Source organism: Pseudomassariella vexata, assembly GCF_002105095.1.
Source record: "Pseudomassariella vexata strain CBS 129021 chromosome Unknown BCR38scaffold_18, whole genome shotgun sequence".
Taxonomy (NCBI): Eukaryota; Fungi; Ascomycota; class Sordariomycetes; order Amphisphaeriales; family Pseudomassariaceae; genus Pseudomassariella; species Pseudomassariella vexata.
Window position 1 is genome coordinate 645,871 of NW_024467973.1, and position 20,352 is coordinate 666,222.

General features: G+C 51.6%; 7 protein-coding genes across 7 annotated transcripts; 2 read left to right on the forward strand and 5 right to left on the reverse strand.

Moving 5' to 3' along the window:
• Positions 1–108: 108 nt before the first annotated feature.
• Positions 109–868, forward strand: BCR38DRAFT_489894 (HSP20-like chaperone; the record flags this gene model as incomplete). The annotated part of the gene is made up of 3 exons (XM_040864456.1): positions 109–121; positions 251–453; positions 518–868. The coding sequence occupies 3 exons, from the start codon at positions 109–111 to the stop codon at positions 866–868; spliced, it is 567 nt and encodes a 188-aa protein (XP_040711027.1).
• Positions 869–1,589: 721 nt separating this feature from the next.
• On the reverse strand, positions 1,590–3,389 carry BCR38DRAFT_353897 (Prefoldin subunit-domain-containing protein; the record flags this gene model as incomplete). Its single annotated transcript, XM_040856826.1, has 1 exon — positions 1,590–3,389. One exon carries the CDS (start codon positions 3,387–3,389, stop codon positions 1,590–1,592), a length of 1,800 nt encoding a protein of 599 aa, XP_040711028.1.
• A 691-nt stretch (positions 3,390–4,080) lies between these two features.
• BCR38DRAFT_461143 (tripeptidyl-peptidase 1 precursor) lies at positions 4,081–6,128 on the reverse strand (the record flags this gene model as incomplete). Its single annotated transcript, XM_040862493.1, has 3 exons — positions 4,081–4,134; positions 4,226–5,808; positions 5,909–6,128. The coding sequence occupies 3 exons, from the start codon at positions 6,126–6,128 to the stop codon at positions 4,081–4,083; spliced, it is 1,857 nt and encodes a 618-aa protein (XP_040711029.1).
• A 1,116-nt stretch (positions 6,129–7,244) lies between these two features.
• BCR38DRAFT_413799 (Alpha/Beta hydrolase protein) lies at positions 7,245–8,902 on the reverse strand (the record flags this gene model as incomplete). Its single annotated transcript, XM_040858871.1, has 2 exons — positions 7,245–8,627; positions 8,681–8,902. 2 exons carry the CDS (start codon positions 8,900–8,902, stop codon positions 7,245–7,247), a joined length of 1,605 nt encoding a protein of 534 aa, XP_040711030.1.
• Positions 8,903–11,200: 2,298 nt separating this feature from the next.
• On the reverse strand, positions 11,201–12,585 carry BCR38DRAFT_489898 (FAD binding domain-containing protein; the record flags this gene model as incomplete). The annotated part of the gene is made up of 4 exons (XM_040864457.1): positions 11,201–11,770; positions 11,826–11,897; positions 11,951–12,514; positions 12,565–12,585. The coding sequence occupies 4 exons, from the start codon at positions 12,583–12,585 to the stop codon at positions 11,201–11,203; spliced, it is 1,227 nt and encodes a 408-aa protein (XP_040711031.1).
• Positions 12,586–14,587: 2,002 nt separating this feature from the next.
• On the reverse strand, positions 14,588–16,397 carry BCR38DRAFT_489899 (general substrate transporter; the record flags this gene model as incomplete). Its single annotated transcript, XM_040864458.1, has 4 exons — positions 14,588–14,701; positions 14,759–14,815; positions 14,873–16,288; positions 16,350–16,397. The coding sequence occupies 4 exons, from the start codon at positions 16,395–16,397 to the stop codon at positions 14,588–14,590; spliced, it is 1,635 nt and encodes a 544-aa protein (XP_040711032.1).
• Positions 16,398–19,881: 3,484 nt separating this feature from the next.
• On the forward strand, positions 19,882–20,241 carry BCR38DRAFT_353864 (uncharacterized protein; the record flags this gene model as incomplete). The annotated part of the gene is made up of 1 exon (XM_040856822.1): positions 19,882–20,241. A coding segment is annotated over one exon (360 nt), but the record flags the coding sequence as incomplete, so codon positions are not given.
• Between the last annotated feature and the right edge of the window lie 111 nt (positions 20,242–20,352).

Consider the following 20,352-nt stretch of genomic DNA (forward strand, 5'->3'; position numbering starts at 1 on the left):
CCCCGCTGTGGATTTTGGTAAGCCTTCTGGAGATTTCGATAGCTCCGTATTGAACTGGACGTCGTGCAACATTCCAACTACCACAGGACCAGAAGCCTGCAAACAAACATGGTTGACAAAGGTGAGTTTTCTATGGCACGCACTCTCTCTTGGTCTATCGCGTTTGTGTACACACTCAAGGCCCCTCGCTCAAACCGCCGACTTTGCGTCCCACAATACCCCGTTATACTCAACTAACACACCCCTTCAGATCCCACCCCCGAGCAAGAGGCCGCTGCCCGCGCCAAGGAAGCTGAGGAACAGGCCGCCCTGCCCTACAAATGGACTCAGCTGATCGACGAGCTCGACATCACCATCAGCGTCCCCGGTAACCTGAAGAGCCGGGACCTCGTCGTCGACATCAAGAAGCAGAAGCTGAAAGTAGGGATCAAGGGACAGGAGCCTATCATAAATGTGCGTCTGCTGCACAAATTATGCAACAAGCAGTAGTAGTGTCTAACTTGGATGATAACCACAGGGCGACCTCCCACACCCCGTCCACGTCGACGACAGCACCTGGACCCTGACCTCCGCCCCCGACGGCACCAAGACGATCGAGATCCACCTCGACAAGGTGAACAAGATGGAGTGGTGGGCACACGTCGTCACCGACGCCCCCAAAATCGACGTGACCAAGATCCAGCCCGATAACAGCAAGCTGTCGGACCTGGACGGCGAGACGAGGGGTATGGTCGAGAAGATGATGTTTGACCAGCGCCAGAAGGAGCAAGGGCTCCCCACGAGCGACGAACAGAAAAAGGCGGATATTTTGAAGAAGTTCCAAGCTCAGCACCCGGAGATGGACTTTAGCAATGCCAAGATGAGTTAGGCGACGGCGTGGGGTGGTGGCGGTATGGATAGGTCACAAATGAGATGAACGTCCAAAGTACGTGGTCATGAGCAAATGAGTATGTTGAAAGCTACAGCGTGAGTCTAAGAGGAAGAATGTTGTTAGCTACATGGGAAGTGTACATGAAGCAGACCAGAAAGCATGGAGCAATGGGGATGTGCAGGGTGAAACGAATCGCGCAAAACCACGAAGTCATAACCAAGGGTCAAGGCGTCAGAGAGCCCTACTGCTTTGTTCTTGGAATCGCGAGTAACGCCATAGCAGACTGGTAGCAGCTATGCATCAATTGTCAGATATTGAGGCGTTCCGTTACGTTGATGGCCATGTTGTGAGCCCGAATGACGAATAATAATGGAGAGAATGAAAAGAAAAATGAGATTTGCTCACCGTGAGTTCTAGATACGAACCGGTCTGTTCTGAAGAGCTCAAAGATGGGGCTGTCTAGGATACTACTTGGGTATTGGATGGAGCCCAGAGGAAGGCCCTAGCTCTCTTCATGCCCGTCCTGATCGACGGCGCTGGCCATTTGACTCCCCCCCCCCCCCCCCCCAACCCCCCAATACGAGTATCTGGGCAATAGACTTGACCAGCGTGGGAGAGTAGTCGACAAGACCTTGCTCACTCTCTTCCCCCACTCATTCACAGAACCGGACCCCACAAGAACTCAGAATGTGTTGATCATGAGCTGCTAAGTTCTGATCTACGATCTAGCCAGCCTCGCTGCCTTGAACTTGCTCATGCGTTTCGGGCCACCCTCCTCTTCATCCAATGGCCGAATCACCGATTCGTCCTCCTTCATGAAGCCACCCTGGCGTTGAATCATCTTGTTTCGCATCCTGTTATATTCCACCGCGACTTCTTGCTGCAACAAGCTGGCATCAAGCTCATCTGGTTCCTGGGCTTCTAACGGGCCGTCGCGCTCGAGAACGGTGGTCGCAAGAGTCTGACCCTCAGGACCAGATGGGGCAGTTGGGCGCTCCGCCACAGGTCTTTCGGGGAGAATGAATGTTCCTCCTGTGGCCGCGGGACTGGCAAAAAGATGATTTGGTTCCGCCGACGCTCTTTCCTTCTTGAACCTCGATGCTTTCTTCGTCGGCCCGGGTGCAGGCGTGGTGTCTTGAATACCACTTCGCTCAACTACGTCAGAAAGAGGGTCGACCACGGGCTTCGTTGGTGGTTTCACCGGGGTAGTATCTGGTCTCGAAGCGGGTTTGTCGGAAATATCCAGCTTTTCCGCAAATCTGACGCTTTTCTTGGCCTCGGATTCCCCAGTTGGCTCGGCTTGGGCTGGGGACTCCATACTAGAAGGGATCGGCGTGAAAGCTTTGATCCTGATCCTGCCAATACCCTCCATTTCATCTTGGTCGCTTTCGTCATCTTCCTTGCCAGCATCTCCACCGGCGCGGTTGGATGATTCATCTTCGAGGGCATCGGCCTGCCCAGACATTTGCTTCATCAGTCGTTCTTGGATCTCAATCATCTTCTGGCGGTACTCTTCATCGATAACCCGTCCAGTCGACCTGCCCCATTGGTCTTCGTCCTCGTCATCATCTTCATCTTCATCTTCCTCGAATTCGGAGTAGTCGAGGGTATCAAATTCATCATCTGAAAAGGGCCCCTCGTCGATTTGTAGTTCGGCAACCACTGGGGCAGGATCTGCGAGGTTGTACGCCAGCATGTCCCTCCGAAGCTGGGCATACTCGTCTGGCTCATCAACTGGTATCACTGGTTGATCTATCACGCTTTCTTGCTCTTCAGCCATGCGCATGATTTCCTCAACCTTTTTGGCGGTCTTAGACAGGGGCTGTTTCTCTCCAGACACTGTATCTTCAGCAAACGTCACGCCCTTCTTTTTCTTCGGCTGAGCCTGGGTTTCCGCACTGGGCGCTGGAGACTTCGTCACCGCCATCGAGGTCTGGTTTTGCTTTTGTGTAGCGGGTGTAGGCGTTTCAGGGTCGCGAGCCGCGTCTTCCGTGATGCCGGCTTTCTCCAGTGCCTCGAGAAGTCGGGTTTGGTTGCTTCCAGCAGTTCGCAAATCAAATGAAACTACATTATCGTCATCATCCAGCTCCTCCACAATCTCAGTGATAGGTAGGCCGTCTTCATCTTCTGCTTCTGGGTTGGTCACAACGCGGGCGGCCGCCAGTTTGTTCTCAGCCATCGTAAGCTGCTTCGCCAGCGTCTCGACGTTTCTTGCGACATAATCAATGCGATTCGAGACGACGCCGATAATTTGGGAGGGCTTCCCGGAGTCGTTCTTTCCAAATATTTCGACCAAGACTTTGTCATCTACGAGATCACCTTTGAAGGATTGTCGCGTTCGAGTGAGTTCCTTGCGCCGGGCTTCGGGGGGGAGCAACTTGACTTCGTCCCTCAGGGTTTCGTACTCGCGTTTCCATTGTCGCCACTCGTCCAGAGACTCCTCCAGTCTGGTGACACTCTGCTCAAGTATTTGGCGATGACGCTCGAGGTCTGCCAGACTGTCTCGAACTGAACCCATGGTTTCACGTGCGATAACAAAATCGCAACAGTCAACCATCGACAGACTTCTACGGAGTACGGCCAAGTCAAAATTTGGATGGGGCTGGACGCTTTGGCCACATATTGCCCGATCTACAGTGGTCAATATGACCTCATAGGCAAGTGCAACCTGACCATCTAAACGGTGTATTTTTGATCTTCATGACGGGAGATTTATTATGATACTTGGTTATAAAGGCTTCCTTGCTGGCGAAGCTTGACTTGCTGTGTCTCAGGTGCACACTGAAGAGACTGGTCGGCACCAGCACTTGCAGCCGTGCACACAGGCGGCGCCCTCAAAACATAATCCATGGCATTGACAAAGATGTGCCATCACAGCTCTCAATAACCTTAGCGGGGGTGGCCCGGATAGCGCGCAACTATATACCTGCCAAGTGGCTCGCTTCATCTCGTTGTCACAACGGTTGGGATCACTCAAGACCCTGCCCCAAGCATGCACAACTGGAGAACATGCCTTCGCAAATGAGATAGAGCCAGGCATATTGGCAGTCCAAAATGGGCTGTTGAACCGCAGCTAAGAACACACAATGGGCCACTCATTATGGTTGTCGCCTCATACTTGTTAGAAACGTCATATCATAACTTACTAATATCATCAAACATCCACTTCAATACACCACTCAAGCCCCAATGGGCCCTCAAAGGTTACATTAATAATTGTGAGGCAGCTTGCCACCCGACAGTCTGACAAGCTCAGGGAATATCTACCAAACAGATCAAGTCAGTCAACAACTCGTAGTGAGGAAGATGGCGAAGTATCAAGGCCAATGTGAAACAAGAGTTTGGGTTACTCACAGGCGTGCCCAGCCCCGTAACTGGATCCCAACCCTTAACAGCAGGGAAACCATCCACATCGCAACCGTGAGCACTGCCGCTCACAATGTCGGTCAGCCCCTTCCACCCCTTCTTGTACAGCCAAGGATTCAAGAAGCCCAACGTTGGCTTCCCAGCCGCAATCAGCGCATCGTTGACCAGTGAAATGACACCAGTCAGGAGCGGTGTGCTGGCACTGGTGCCACTGATAACACCCTCCGTGCCGTTCCAGAAATAGGCAAAGTACAAGCCCTGAGCCGAGATGTCGGGATATCCGCGGCCTTCCTTGTTGTAAAGCCCGTCGTACAGTCCATCGAGGCTGTCGACGTAGTGCTTGGTAACGGCTTCCTGGTAATACGGGGCAGGGAAGTAGTTGCTGAAGCCGCCGCCTGAAGTGTAGTTGCCGTGGGCGACCCCGTCCGGTCCGACAAACGCGGGACGGTAGGCGACGACCTCGGGCTCGAAATTCTGGGTTGCGCCCACGGTGGTGACAAAGGGGCAGCTCGACGGGAAAAGCGACAGGAACATCGTCGTGTTCTGTCCATCGTTGCTGATGCACTCCGCGGGGTCACTCGGACCTACACCATCGTCACCGCTGGCGAAGAAGAGCGAGGTTCCTCGGGCGCCGACTTGGGCGAACTGTTGGCAGACACGGCGGGCGTACGCGATGGGTACGGTCTGCTCGTCGTCGGCGTAACTTGTGCTGATGGCTTGCGGGAATGACTCCTGGGAAAGCAGGTAATTGACCCAGACCAAGTAGGGCTCGTTCGAGTTGTCGGGTGTGCTTGCAGACGGGATAAAAGGCGGGCTGCCGCCTGTCGACCAACTGGTGATGGGCGTCTTCCAGCTGATGCCGGCAATGGCTTGCACATCCAAGTTTGCCTCCTTGGAGGTGCTGTCCTCGAGGTCGGAGGGGGACAGAGGGATGTCTCCCGGCCCATCGGCGATTACGATCTGCTCAAAATCTTGGGCGCTCGAGACAGCCTCAGGGCGATACTTCTTGAGGAAGAGGTCCAAGTCGGTGCGGATCGGGTGCTCGCCCAGGTAGTTGGTAAAGCCGACTTGATTCTTGCCCGCCGCTTGGGTGTGGTAACCCTTGGTCGAGTATAAAGCCTGGAAACACTCGGGCGTTACGGAGCTAACGTTGCAGACCTGGTTGAGCGTCCCATTGCTAGGAGGCGCGTAATTCGGATCCCGCCAGAGCGCACCGTCAATGTGTTCGAACGCGTTGGCGCGGGCGCGGAAGAACGAGGTCGTCGGCTGGATGGTGTCGATGTGGGCGTGCAGGTGAGCCGGCAGAGACCATGCAGAGGTTCGCACAACACGGGTCTTGTCGTCGGCATGCTCGTAGGTGTGGTACTCGGTGTCGAGGAGGGACTCGACAGCGGAGACGGGCAGGGCCACCATAAGCCAGTCCTTAGAGGAGCTGTAAGACGACGGGACGATGCCATGGTCCTCGAGCCATTCGTGCACCAGACCCCACGTCTCCTCTGTAGGCTTGACGAGCTCTGTGACAGCGTCGGCGGAGAGATGTTGGCCGTAGCGGTGGTGGTCCGGGTCAGAAACTGCGTTGAAGTCAGATTGAGGGTCTCCCAAGACTGCATGTGCCCAATTGGCTCGATGGGCCACAGTCTCGATGCCGGTTGGGTAGGTTTCATGCCCTACCTTCGTATAACTGTCTCTCCAACTCGGCATAGTTGCTCTGCTTGACACCGATCTGCAGGTTGATCACATGGTCCTGCGGCGCGCGTTCCACCCGTTTCCACTTCCTCGGAACATTGTGCGTTTCCTTGACTTGGTAGGCTGTACGCGAGCGCACAGGAGTCGCAATGACTGCCTGCGCAGCAATGAGCGCCGAGACGACGGCAGCAATGAGGCCGACCATGATGCCTTCTGCTTGGTGGAATCTGCTTGACTGGAGCTCCAAGGGAGAGCAACCAGGTCACCCAGGTAGGATCAGAGGTGCTTATATGTTCCAAAACAAATCAACCGACAGGCAGGCACAGAGAGGCAAGACAACGCCCCGCATCATGCCGAGGGGGGGCAATGGCCCCAATTGCCCAATTGACGCGATCGACAGGAAACTGATGACATGCGAAAGATTGTCATCCTGCGCCGTTATACCACCGCGGACATAAGCTATCCGCCCTGCCTGGATCATCAGCCTAGATAAGCTCCCACTTGACATATTGAGAAGGTGCAGGAGCTTCCAATAGCTCATGTGGAGTTAATCAGGTTCAATACCACGCTTGGCACTGTACGGTCGTAGTGCTGATTGGCGGCGGTCAAGCCCTGGGTAAGCAAATACGACGCTGTGCCATCATGATTGATAACGGCCTGCCGCTTTCTGCTATTCACAGTCGAAGCCGGATCTAGTTTCCACTCTTCACATTCTGCCCCTGATGCGGCGCAACTGTGGATGAGCGCTCATTGGGTGGTCGGCCGAGTCCAAAGCTTGTTTCGGGTGACCCCGATTACACAAGCCTTTACTAGGAAGGCTTACTTTTCGAGTTGTGTTGCGCCAATCGACAATGGACCGCATGGCGCGGGCTTGTCGAGTACGACAGCCAAGCAGCGGGGCAAGCCACGGTGACACCTCGCAGATGCGTTGTAATGCTATATTGACCTCTGCAGTCCATGATGCGCGGAAACATGCATCTGCGAAAGAAATGGTTGGTTGGTTGATCATGTCGCGTAGGAAAGGCAAGGTGCGGGCTGAGCTAAGACAGTAATCTTGCCGAGGCCAAGCCTGCAAATGCCCGCTAGAGAACTGTGGATTTGGTCAGCGTACTACTTGGCATCTCGTCGAACGATGCCTTGCCATTGGGTAAGATCAGGTTGTCGCACTCAATTATCCTATCATAATCCTGTAGTACACCGCCTAAGCCCGCGCAGGTCGCTCCATTTCCCTATATAGGGCCCCTAATTGGACATTAATAACTGACCCGATTCATGAATTACCGCCGGGCAACAGTAGCAATTATCCTCGCTACCAGCGAAATTACTGTTGTATATCCAGCCCGATTCCTGTCAGGTATTCACACCGACTCCTCAATCCATTCTCGACACTTTCCATCACTGTTCTGCCACCAGTCTCAAACAGCATCCTAAGCTGCCCCTCCCTGGTATATGGTTCCCAGATGGCGGTGCCGGGATATCGGTGTTTGTTGGGGTCGAATGTCCTGATAAAACTAGTCCAGTAGGACTGGATCACCGGCACGACCATGGCATTCGTGCCGTTGGAATAGTAGCTAGTCGGAGGATCTCCCTGGATGTTTTCAGGCCCAAACAAGGGGTTGATCTCGGTCGTGTGCGGGACGCCGTACCCCTGGGCGAGGAGCTTCGGATCCTCCACGTTATACCTATAGTTGAAAGTACGACCAGTGCCATACTTGGCAAATGCGGAGGCGACGTACAGGTTCGGGCACATATACCGCAACTCTCCGTACGCGTTGGACGCCTGTCGCCAGTAGCACCCCAGGTTGGGGCAAGTCTGATTGGGGTTGGGGAAAAGCTCGTTGATCTTTCCGATTTGCTCCAGTGTCAGCTTAGGAAACTGATTCTTGAGGAACGCGTCGCTCTCGCCGAGCGTCGAGGTCTTGGAGGGCACGAATACCGTCCCGCCGTTAGTGTCATCCCCGGACAAGATCGGAACCCTCATGAAGTTACCCTTGGCGTACACGTTGTAAGTGTAGTCGATTATCAAATCGCCGTCGATGGTGGGGTTATACATGTACAGCGGTGCTGACGATGCACCAGGGTATGGAATCCCGATGTTAGCAGCCTGGAACTCCGCTATGGGCTTGCTCCGCAGGCAATCCAGCGAGTCTTGGGCCGAACCGACGCAGCCAAGACGGATGGCGAGGTTTTCGTATTGGTACTGTGATTGCTCTACCGTCCGCACCGGAGCGAACGAGATTGACTCGGCTGCAGCTGCGTGGAAGAGGCTGCTCCTGTCTCGGCCAGTCTTGGCGAGGAGGAGGCTGATGCTGGCTGCTCCTGCCGAGCTGCCTCCCAACACCACGTGGTCGGGGTTGCCGCCGAACTGAGATATGTGCTCATGTACCCATTCTAGAGCCTTGATTTGGTCACGAAGGCCGTTGTTAGCGGTGATCAGATGGCCGTCTGTGAGGAAGCCGTATGGTCCCACTCGGTAATTCAGTGTTACGACGACCATGGAGTAGCCACTTGCGGCAATCAGGCCTGCGCCGTTTAAGTTTGGGTTGCCGTTGACGTTGAAGCCTCCACCTTGGATGAAGAAAAATACAGGGAATTTCGAACTACTTGTTGCGTTGCTCGGTGCGTAGATGTCAAGAAAGAGGCAATCCTCGGAGTTGGTCGTCTCACTCAGTGGGCTGTTGGTGGCCAAGCAGACCTTCCCATGCTATGATGTCCTGTCAGCTCATATTCATTCCAGAGCATCCAGTTACACCCAACCTCAGTTGCTAGTTGGACTTCATTGTTGCAAGGCGGATCCTGTGGCGGCATGAATCTCAAATCGCCAATCGGTGGTGCAGCGTAGCGAACCCCCAGCCAGTAGCTGATACCGTTAGGCAGCGCAAGCCCAGTGTAGATGTTGCAGCCCGTCGTCACGGACAAGCTGACGGCTTCAACCACGGTGGAGAGGGCACATAGCGCTGCTACCAGGGGATACTGCATTGTGTCGGCAGCTTGAAAGACAGTTTGGTCCCCACCAAGTGTCGTCCGAGGGGAAATGGTCCAAGATGATGATGCAGAGGTGTTCGAATCACCATGATAAATATCTTCATCCGATACCCCTCACATTTTCATAAACCACGAGACTTGTCTAGTCCCACCCGCCCACGTGTGTAATGAAGGAGGCAACTAAGTCACATATCCATCCAATCACCATGTCGTGGCCCTGGTATTTATATAACAGTTGCATATTATCGGTTTGTCGTTCATTTATTGTCAGCAGAATCCTGTCTCTTTCAATATTGGCACATGTCTAGCTAAGCCGAGCGCTCTCCGATATTGGATGCTTCTATGTTTGCACGACGTCCCGTTGTAGGAAGCCGTGATGCCCATCTATCCGAAATTCCCCAACATTCCCCCGCGTCTGAATATGTCCATACGGTTCACCCTAGCCCAGTCTAACGATAGGATGCAATAAATGCGGTCTCCACGGCAGCAGTGTGAATCCCCGACTTTACATACGGGTATTGAGGTCGCCAAAACCTCTAGCATCCCACCATGAGATACAGTCTAGATTGCCAATGTAAGGGGATCCATGACTATAGTATGTTTTAATTGATTGTGGGAGGAATGGAGTTCAGACGCCTTGGCGATGACTATACCTGCATATATCGTGTGCGGGGAAATTGTTGGACCAAATTGACCGTCAAAAGACGAGGGACCCACTCGTTGTAGAATGAGGTATTTTTGGTAGTTATAAGGTCTGACAGAAATATCACTAGTCCACTCGGAACCGCCGGCAATTTCATCATCCTCGAAGATTCTGCGGGTTGCCGTGCTAGGTAATTCCAAATCCCGCTCGCAAGTTCAAGTAGTCGGCCATTATCGGCATGCAAGTAGGGCATCTGACTGAACACGGCTGTCCAGTAGCAACCCTGCGGTCATCCCTTGCTTGTGATCATGTCATGCCTGATCATGTACAGGCATCGTCATGTTACCCCTCCCATGTGGTGGTTCTCCTTATCTTCCAGCTCCTGGTAGTCTTCCTGGCTACGATGGGTTTTCTTGAATACCTTTTGATGACAGCACCCGCGTGTGGGATAGCCATGCCGAATCTGATGGGCAGACGTGTGCTTCCCAACATTGGCTCGAGATTCTACAGTCCACTTCAGAAAGAGGAACGAGAGCACTGCTTGAGGCCACCAAAAAAAGCGTTGAATTAAGGAGCAGAATGCCCGTACTGTTCACAGGTTCTGTTGAGATTCGTTGAGACGCGCTTCTCCTAGCCATCTTTACCCTGATACAGATCATTGAAAATGTGCAGTTAACGTAATTTCAAAATGGGCATCAAGATAGAGGTTCGCAGACTCGCAGAGTAATTAGGAACCAGAGTCTCTGGAGTCGAAATGGCACGTGGTCATGTCCTGGTTGTTCACAGTTTGTCCCAGATTCTCCAAGTCACCAAGCTAGAGATAGGATTCTGTTTTGGGGGCTCCTCGAGACTTTGAAGATGCGCAATAGTCGGCTGTGGACGGATATATATTTGCGCTTCAATGAAGGATATATATATATATTCCGGGATGGCGTTCTTGATGCGAGTGCATATGGGGTGTGAATTGTTGTATTGGGAAAGGATGCCAGGTCAGCTATTCTGGCCTGGCAGAGCTCTTTTATAGCTCTTATCTATCTTATCTATAGCTATAGGGTAACCCCCCATTGGGTCACGTATCAGTTCTATAACATCTCAAAGAGGTGAACGGTCTAATAGTTACCGGCTTAGTCTAGTCTTATAAATTTCAGTGGCGTTATGTCTTGTGCTGACGTTTGTCGTATGCTTGTGTGTTGATGGTATTGGTCTTTATTTTAGATATCATGTAAATGGCTGCCTGCTATAGCCATATCACTGCCCCGGCAACCCTGAATAGTCGGTATTTTCAGACAGACGTAAGTGAAGCATGTAATTGAAACCAATGTTTTCGGATAGGCTGTCATAGTCTGATATTGGGATATGCTGCAATCAGTTCCGTACTTTCTGCTATACCTCTACCGCTGGCGCTGCCCCCAGTATGTTAGCCGTTGAGGGCAATAATAGATTCCCAGGTGGGCGGATGAACGATACGATCTCCACAATAATATGATTAACGTAACATAATTCTTATAGAAAATCCGTTCTGCGGAAGTCAAACCAGACCAGTCTAACCTGTTTGACTTACCACTTGTTTTTTGGAAGAAGCTCAAATTACAAAACTTCCGTCATGAACAAGAACCTCAAATCACACGGCTCATACCCAGGTCGATTGATCAGCTCTTGTAGTGCTGTGTAAAGTCGTACCGAACATCAAACATAGCCTTGAAAGCCGCAAGCTGCGCCTCCTTATCGCTCTCCGCCTTCTTACAAGCCAGCATGACGGGGTCCCGGTCCAGAATCGTGGCAGGGTCACTATCAGACACCCTCCTAAAGTTATCCGAGGACACCACGTTGATAACCTTCTTCCACTTCTCGATTCTCTTCTCGCTGTACAAGTCCAAAATTGACTCGTCTGCTTTCCCATCCCAAATACCAATCAGACAGTCGTAGAGGCCGCCGATGTCGATAAAGCCGCCGGTGATGCCCATGCCGCCCCACGGGTTGCAGAGATGAGCTGCGTCGGCGGCGAGGAGCACTTTTCCGACACGGAAGGAGGGCGCACAGCGCTGGTGCATTTTGTAGGGCGCAATACTAACTAACTTGTAGTCCCCCGGTTTTGGGTGACCTGGAAGGATCGTTTCGTATTTCCAGGGTTGTCGCTCGCGCAACTCCTCATTGCTAAGTCCGGGGGTTTCGCCGTATGTCACACGGTAAAGGCCGTCAACGGTGATTTTTGCAATCATCTGATTGTGAACTCAGCTGACTGTTGAATTCCGTTCGAGAGGTCTAGGGACTTACAGTAAAGTGTTCAGGGTGCACGATGAAGTTTGCGTTGGAAAGGCCATACTTCGCTTCGAAGTCATAATAGACCTGTGACGCAATGTTAATTTGAGTCTTGGTTTTCAAATTGCCTTTCAACTCACATTCGTTGCCACAACTTGCTTGTCCCACGTGAACCCTGGAAAGTCGTCCCCAAATAGAGATTTTCGAACGCTGCTGTTGGCGCCATCACAGCCAACCACATAGTCTCCATAGACTTTTGTAGGTCCGTCAGGGGTCTCAACGTCGACCCAAGCGGTCTTCTCGTCTTGTCCAACGGTCACCACCTTGTGATTCCAACTGATGGAGCCGTTGTATTTATTCAGAAACTCGTCGAGCAACAGCTGGTCTAATTGGTCCAAGACCAGACAAGTCGTTCTCAGGTCTTCACCGTCCATATCCGCCAAGATCGCACCGTCCAGGCCGGTGATATAGCTGTGGTCCTCGATGCGTCGCCATGCCATGGTGTTGAGTGTCATCCCACGCCGACGAATTTTATCCAGGACGCCGGCGCGTTTGAGATCTACCATGGCGGGAGGTCCGTAGATGGCTGCGCGTGGCCGGTCATCGAGCTTGTCGGATGCTTCGAGGAGGCAAACGGGAATTCCATGCTTGGACAAGAATATGCACAACAGCAAACCCGATGGGCCAGCTCCCACGACAATCACCTGAGTTTTGATTAGTCATTATAGGTGATGCAATGTGCCTTTCTACGTACCTTCTGAAATGGACGCGCCATGATCGATAATGCCCGCTACAAGCCACACTTTATTCGAAGACGGGCACGGAAAAGCACAATACTTGTAATTATATGTCCAATTTTTGAGAGGCACGACGGAAACTTCGGCCATAAATCTTGCTAGATACTCCCGATGGCTCGGGATAAATGCCGAACAGCTGGCTTACAAGTATCATTTTCCCCGCATTCTACCTAATGATATATATCTCCATTGGGATATTCAATATGCCTTCCCTTCCTCCTCTCTTGTGGCCACCTAGACGGGATAATCTGCCGGTTGAATTCCACGCAGATGATTCATGAGTCTGCGTGCTGCGGGGGTCCTCTCATCGGCTGTTGTTGCGTCTTTGCCATTGGCCAATCCCGTCTTTGAGTTTCTCGCCTTGGTGTGCTTAGCCCAATTCTTGACAGTCGCCGATGTTGCCAAACACGCGAGATGTCACAGAAATCCTTTTTGAGCACGGTTGCTACTTGTGGTGCTATGGCGTGAGACCGGCCTTAGTACACACACACTAAGCCCCTGACGACTGAAATGGCTACTTGAAGACCTATTATCTAGGCGCATACCTAACGTGAATGATTTTGTGAGGCCTGCTTCTTGATAGTTGTATCTCGGACCATAGAATTGAACAGCTCCATCGCACTATTCACCTATTTATTACAGTGCTGTATGCTGTGTTTGTAAAGTAATTGATACAGTTGCTAATGCATTCAAAGTGACCAACATGTATACTATAAAATCGGTTGTCCTCCATGGAATTATACTGCGAGTATCTCTGGTGGCCCAGGAGAGACGCAGGAAAGCGCTGCATTCCCTGTGACGAGAACGGTTCGCCTAATGCTATTGTTGCTTGGACCTAAAGCACAGCTTGACCATGTTGCTTTCCTTTCCTTCTCTTATTACCCCGAAACCGAAAAGGTTGAGTTGAAACCCAGCAGCCAAACGCACATAACCACTGGAATTGGTACAATCCACGCTTGGGAATACTATGTATCGAGTCTCTATGAAAGTGGTCATCCAGACTTACTTTCTGTTCAAATGTCAACATGAGCAGAGACATAATACCTTAAGATAAGGTGGATACGACGACATCGTTCCGTTGGATCGAATAAGTATGACGTCTCATCTCGTGATAGAGATGTTTTACCTCTGGCTGAACCTAACAGTATTCGTTATAAAGGAAATATCTCGTGCAGAACTCCTAACCACCCTCGATTGTGGAACAAATAAATCATTGCCTCGGCGCAAAGTTGAAGATTTTAGCAAGTAGTATATCAAGTCGACGAACCGTGTCTAGTGAGCTGTGCCTGCCAAGAATCAAACACAGCGTCATCCACCAAATGCTTGCCCCTTTCTTCTTGCAGGACCTAGTCAGATCTGGTGGACTTGTGTCCACTCCAGGTGCCTAGAAGTTGGCGATGATGGCGCAGAGGAAAAAAAGACGCATCAGCCAAAGAAATTAATAACCGCGACCCTCCTTGTTGGTTACTGCCGGGCGGCGCTCCAACCCGTCTCACCACACTGGATTGGAGAACAATCTCCTGCCGGCTTCGTATAAAGACCGACCCAACCAACGCGGCCGCCGATGTAACGCGGCCACCAAACCCCCATGCAATACTGGCATGCTTCCAAACCTTCTGATCGGTTAAACGCTCAAGCTCAACCGTGGCTCTCTAATTTCCAGGCGAATGCAAAAGCCTATAGCCTATGTTGTACTATTGATATAATGGCCGAGATAGGACCGCTTTAGATCGCGACTAATTAACTACGTAAGCAGCAAAATGACGTGGTTCACAGTGAGGAGCGAGGATTGTGTGCATAGAAGATACGAGTTTTCGTTTCAATGAAAAGAACAGACAGCATCGGTTGCTGTTGTTGTATTAAGCAGTAGGTATATATCTCATAACATAATGATCTCATGAAAACCCTGACTCCCAACGATGCATCAAGCGACAAGCGAATGAACTCCCAAATGCACGCAGTGCCTTGAGGCAGATAGGCTTACACATCCTGGATGTTGATGACATCTCCGTAAGCGTTGAGGCCGATTTCCTTCTTTTGGATAGAAGTCTTGACGGGGTTTCGGGCCGCAAAGATCTCGTCGAGTTCCTCGAGCTGTGAATATAAGTCAGTTGGGAGCCAAATGGATGAAGATGGCAGGTTGATACTCACAGTGCGGTTCTTGGTTTCTGGAATGTACATCCAGATGATGAAGGCTTGGATTGTGTCCTGGGAAATACAAGTTAGTTGTTTACTACATGTAGAAAAATAATATAAATTGCTCACCTGAATTGTGAAAATGATGTAGGTGTGCCATCCAATGCTTCGCATCGATACAGGCCAGGCGAACTGGTTGAGCAAACCGGCAGCGTTGACGGCGAGCGAAGAAAAAGCCATGCCTTTGGCACGCATCTCGAAAGACAAGACCTCGACCGGGTAGAGAGCCTGAAGGGGTGTAATACCGATGGAGTAGATGGAACCGAAGATGAATATCATGGCAAGGGCGGCCTGGGAGGCGGCGTGGTTGGAACCTTGAAGGGCGTTACCGTCCGCGTCCAAACCACCACCCGACTTGGCGAACTCGGCGGAAGCGATGGTCATAGCGAGCCAGACTACGGTACAACCAGTGAAGGAGAAGATCAGAAGAGGACGGCGACCGACTTTGTCAACAACCAAGGCACCCAGAATGGCAAACAGGAACTGCTGGCACGAGTTGATGAGGGTGATGTTGGCCTGCTCAATGCCGTTGGTGTAACCAGCAGACTCAAGCACGGCGGCGAGGAAGTAGGACAAGACAGCGTTTCCGGCCCACTGACCGAAGATGGTGACAGCCATGTTACAGCACAAACGGTAGACGGAGGATCGGTTGCGGAACAGGGCGCGGTAGTCCCACCATCGCTTGTCGGCACCATCCATGTTAAGGAGTTCCTCGTACTCGTGCATCTGCAACTTCACCCAGGCACTCTCGTCGTTGCCGTTGCCGTGCCATCTGGTGAGCATGGCCTTGGCTGCCTCCTTCTTGTGGTTGACATACAGCCATCGTGGCGACTCGGGAAGCAGGAAGACGAACAGGAGGATCAAACCGGAGAAAAGAGCCTGAAGCCAGGTGATTAGACGCCAGGAGTAGTTGCCACCAGTGTTCAGACCACCACGAGCAGCACCAGACGCAATGATGGCACCACTAAACCACAAGGTGTTGTACATAGCACCGACCATACCCCGAAACGCAGGGTGGTTTATCTCGATGACGTACATTGGGCCGGCAGCGGCGGCGATGGACACGCCAAAACCGAGCAGGAATCGACCGCCCATAAAGGATTCGGCGTTGTGGGAGGTTCCCTGGATGACGGTACCAACAATAATGGTAAGAGCACCAATGGCCATACCGACACGGCGACCCCAGGTATCGATGGCAGGTCCGACGAAGGGGAGAGCGACGACACCACCGATCTGGTACATGGAAGAGACGAGACCGGCCCACAGACCGGAGCTTTCGACGTTGTAATATTCTTTGAACCATTGGTTCTGGAGCAAGTTGTTGATAAGGGAACCATCGTAGCCGTTCATGGTCGAGCAGAAAAAGCCGATGATGGAGAAGAGGTAGATCATGATCTGGGCCTTGGTCCAAGCATTTGGTGGCTCCTTGATCATGGCCTCTGCGAAGGCCTCATTACCCTTGACGACCTTGACATCGGTTTGTTCCTGTCCTTGCACCGTTAGTAAGAACAGCTAATTGCTCGGGTTGAAACATGATGGAATTTACCATTCCAGTGTGCGTATGCACCTCGGGCTCGACGGATGTCTTCTCCATTTTTGCAACTATGCGCTCTGCCTTCTATCTCTATTAGGGTATCGAATTGAGAATTGTCGATCTCCTCGGTAGGCCGGAACCAAGTAGAGGTCGGTGAGTAAGGGTCTGACGAACAGAGGAAAGTGAGACCGAGGAGCGGGACACAGGGTGACTTTATGTTGGGTGTCCGTCCCTGACAGCCTCGAATCTTCTCCAAATTGATATGGCCGAACCCAGCGAAGCACCTCCCACCGGTAAATTGGGTGAAGCACGGTAACCACACCATGCTCTTCCGGCGACGATGTCGCGTGGTTGCCAACCCCTGTCGGGTTCCGAGAAAAGTGCTGACAGGGATGACTGGGCCAGAGTTCTATCTACGTCTGGACTTTGGTTCTTTGCGGGATCACCCCCTGGTGGGTTGCCATTCGATAGCCAGCTGCATCGAGACTTTGGCCCGCGTGGCTTCAATATTCTGAACTTCCCCATTTTCGACAGAATGCCTGGTTAGTGATCGCTCGTAGCCGATAGTGAGACGAACGTCAAGCTGTGCATCGACAACCATGTGTCAATAAATTCTTTTCACGATGGCAAGTTGGCATGAAAAACGGAGATTTTCCCCGGAAAGACGGGTTGCCCATTGCTCCACAGACGCTAATTTTCAAACCTCTCACTATCCTACCCCTCGCCCCGGTAGGGCCCACTTGGTTGGTGTGGGGCGCCTGGGGAAGGAAGGAACCGAAGGTATTGTCACACATTCTCGTGGCATCGTCTGCTTAACTTCTATGCTCCAAGGTCAACGTCCCGCATATCCTCACACCCCTACAAGAGGGGCTGTTGCGCCTTTGAGATGGCCTCAAGAGGGTCCAGCTCACCGGTGCTATGCACAGGAGATGTACGATCTCGCCCTCGGCTATCAGAGGTGGTTCGCCTAGCCAACAACCCGACGACCGTTGACCTTTTGACGGAAACCGTCCCGCCTTTCCACCACGGCCTCAGGCCACAACTAGCGGTTTTGGGCGAGTCCTGTTGGTGCTCGCAAGGCAAGGCAAGGGTCAGCGGTGCAGCAGATCACGCACTTCCTCCGTGCTAAACCCCTACTCCATTGGTATTAGTCAGGGCGGCTGCCATGGGCATTTGAGGATTCCCATGCAGCATCCTGCAAATCCTGCAAGAATAAATTGACTCCCCCCATTATGACTGGTGGACAATTGTCTGGGGGGGCCGGGCTCACGGCCAGCCGCAAGATCGGTTTCCAGAAATTGCAATTCAAGATCGGTTCACTCAGTGCCAATAGCGCGAGAACCAACAACGAACAGCACACAATCTCGCACAAATATGATCATTCAGATGGCGTCTGGTGAGCATTCTGGTACCGCGACCTTGAAATTATTCGATTTGCTCATACCGCAGGTGCGTCGCTGCATTCGCGAAGAAATCCAGTAGCAATTAGAATTTGTCGTATACTCCAGAATATCCCCATATCACAGTGCTAGAACGTCTGTCTCAAAAGCCTCATAGTGCGGCTGCGGCGATTAAAACCATGGATTGACAGAAAGATTGGGTTATCAATGGGTTGATCTCCAAGTCTAGGTATGCACTGATCTTGTTTAGCTCGTCGTGTTGCTCCAGATAGAATCGTATCCCCTATACTTGCATCCTTTCTGCATCCTTCTCCCCTGCAACCATCAAGCAACTTGGCCACCCGCGGCTTGTTTTCTGACTGGACAGGCTCCCAACCAATCCTCAGACGGACAACCTGTCATCTGAAGAACACACACAAAAGTCGCCATCGCGCAATACCCATGTGACACATAGACCCGCTGGTTTGGGTCTCCGAAGCTATCATTCCCATTATATTGATGATGCACCATATAATCATTTGTCATGCGGTTGAATTGAAGAAGGGCGACATATGTTATCCAATTGTTTCGCACCATGAACGATATTTACAATGGACTACATCATCTTTCTTTATTTTGATCAATGCACATCAATCATTTAATCAACCTGCAACCGTGCTTATATGAGAGCAGTTTAGGAGTGCTGTAGATCGTCCCTGCCAAAGACCTCAACAGTGTCAGGGTGGTAGTTAACCCGAGCCGTCACGCTTGACCCAACTAGTAACAACAATTCCAACGAAGGATTTGCGCCGCGCGGACTAGTTTTTATGTGCCATGCTAGTCAGCGGCTACGCGGTTGCCAGATTTTAAAAGCAATATTGTACTTAAGTCAATTATCCAGAATATTCAGGTTTCCGTGAACCATGATCGGGATCTTGGGAAAGGCTTTCGGACCGGACTCGATATCAGCGCAGTCCTTGGGCCTCCGAACAACCAGTCCCACGGTAGCAGGAGACCAGCAACGCGGTCGAGGCGCGAACTTCCGGAATTACCGTGAGGCACCCAATGTGGCGTGAATATAATGGCGTTTTCAAGTGTTTCAATCATGCGGGGACTGGAGCGATCCATGAATCTGGAACGCGTTGATCTACATGATTGGCAGCATTATGTGCTGTCGTGTCAGAGAGATCCGCCAATCAACTGATAATATTCTTAGTTTCTATGGTTCGAGGTACGTCCCCCAATAACAGTGGCATCGGATCCCCGGGATGCAATATGCAAGTGGCTGCAAACCCCGAGACCCCTGGGCCAATATCGCGGAGGCCGGGACGTTTCTGCCCCAATAACTAGCTTTATGCACACTGTGATGCCTTTGGCAAGAGTATGATCTTGAGCCATCGTCAACTTAGTGACTGAAATTCCCGTGTCGGGGTCGAGTATGCCGATTTCTGATCTCCCATTCCCGCACACGTGACCCGCAAACCCCCTCCCATCAGAGGCTTTGGCCTCGATACACCGGCATGGCGCGAGCTAGCCAACAGGCGTGTCTGATGGACGTTGGAGATTGTCAGTTTAATACGCTTTGCTTATTTGACCGGAATAGAAAAATCGGACCGCGCGTATGAAGTAAGGGAGCCTGATAAAGCCTGTGATGTGTAATCCGCGGGACCTCTAATAGTGTGGAGGAGATAGCGGCTCCTTAAAGGCTTCACGAGATGAACTATAGTAAGACGCCCCAGAGGATAGAGATAACTCTTAAACCCAATACTGCAGCATTTTCTTACGCTGGCCGAGCTCTTCCCACACGAGGCGTTCCAAGAAAGCCTAACCAAATTGACGCAATATTGCAAGCTAAAACGCCATTCATTCCTGCCGCCCTAAGATCTGCCCCTTTATGGATCTTCTCCTGGTCTAAGGAAACTGCTAGCGATACACTGGAAATATGATGATATGCGGAGAGACATGGCATGGTTAAGTCAGCCTATCTTCCATGGTCCGGGCATGGCTCTATAGTCGACAAAGCAATCCATGGGGTGAATATCAAAGTACTTACGTAGCAGTGATCTCTGTCCCACTGTGACATGTAAATTAGCCTCTACTGGACCGAGAACGCCTACTAGGGGTTCAATCTGTGGCTGTCTAGAAGGGCATGTGGCTTTGACTTGCCCATGATCAACTTGGCAGTGCCTGCGGTCTCTGGTCTAATCTTTGGGCTGGGCTTTTATTTTATACTAATGGCTCTCAACAATTATCTCGCCGATGCGCATAAGATTTACTCGGCGAGCGCAATGGCTGCTGTCAGCTTGGCCAGATCTGTTGGCGGCGGATTCTTGCCACTGGCTGCCGACGCCATGTACGATACGCTACATGTCCAGTGGGCAACCTCGCTACTCGGATTCATCATGCTAGTCATGTGTGCCGTGCCATTTGACTTCATCAGATACGGCAAACCAATTCGTGCGCATAGCAAGTTCTGTCAGCAATTGGAACGCTTGAAGAGGCTAGTCGTGCCAACCACGGCATGACAGAGACCATTATACCCGTTGCTCAGACCCCAAAGGTAGCAGCATAGTGAAAAAATATTTTCACCCTACTACCAACCTACTTAAACTCAAATGCCAAATCTCTCGGTCTAA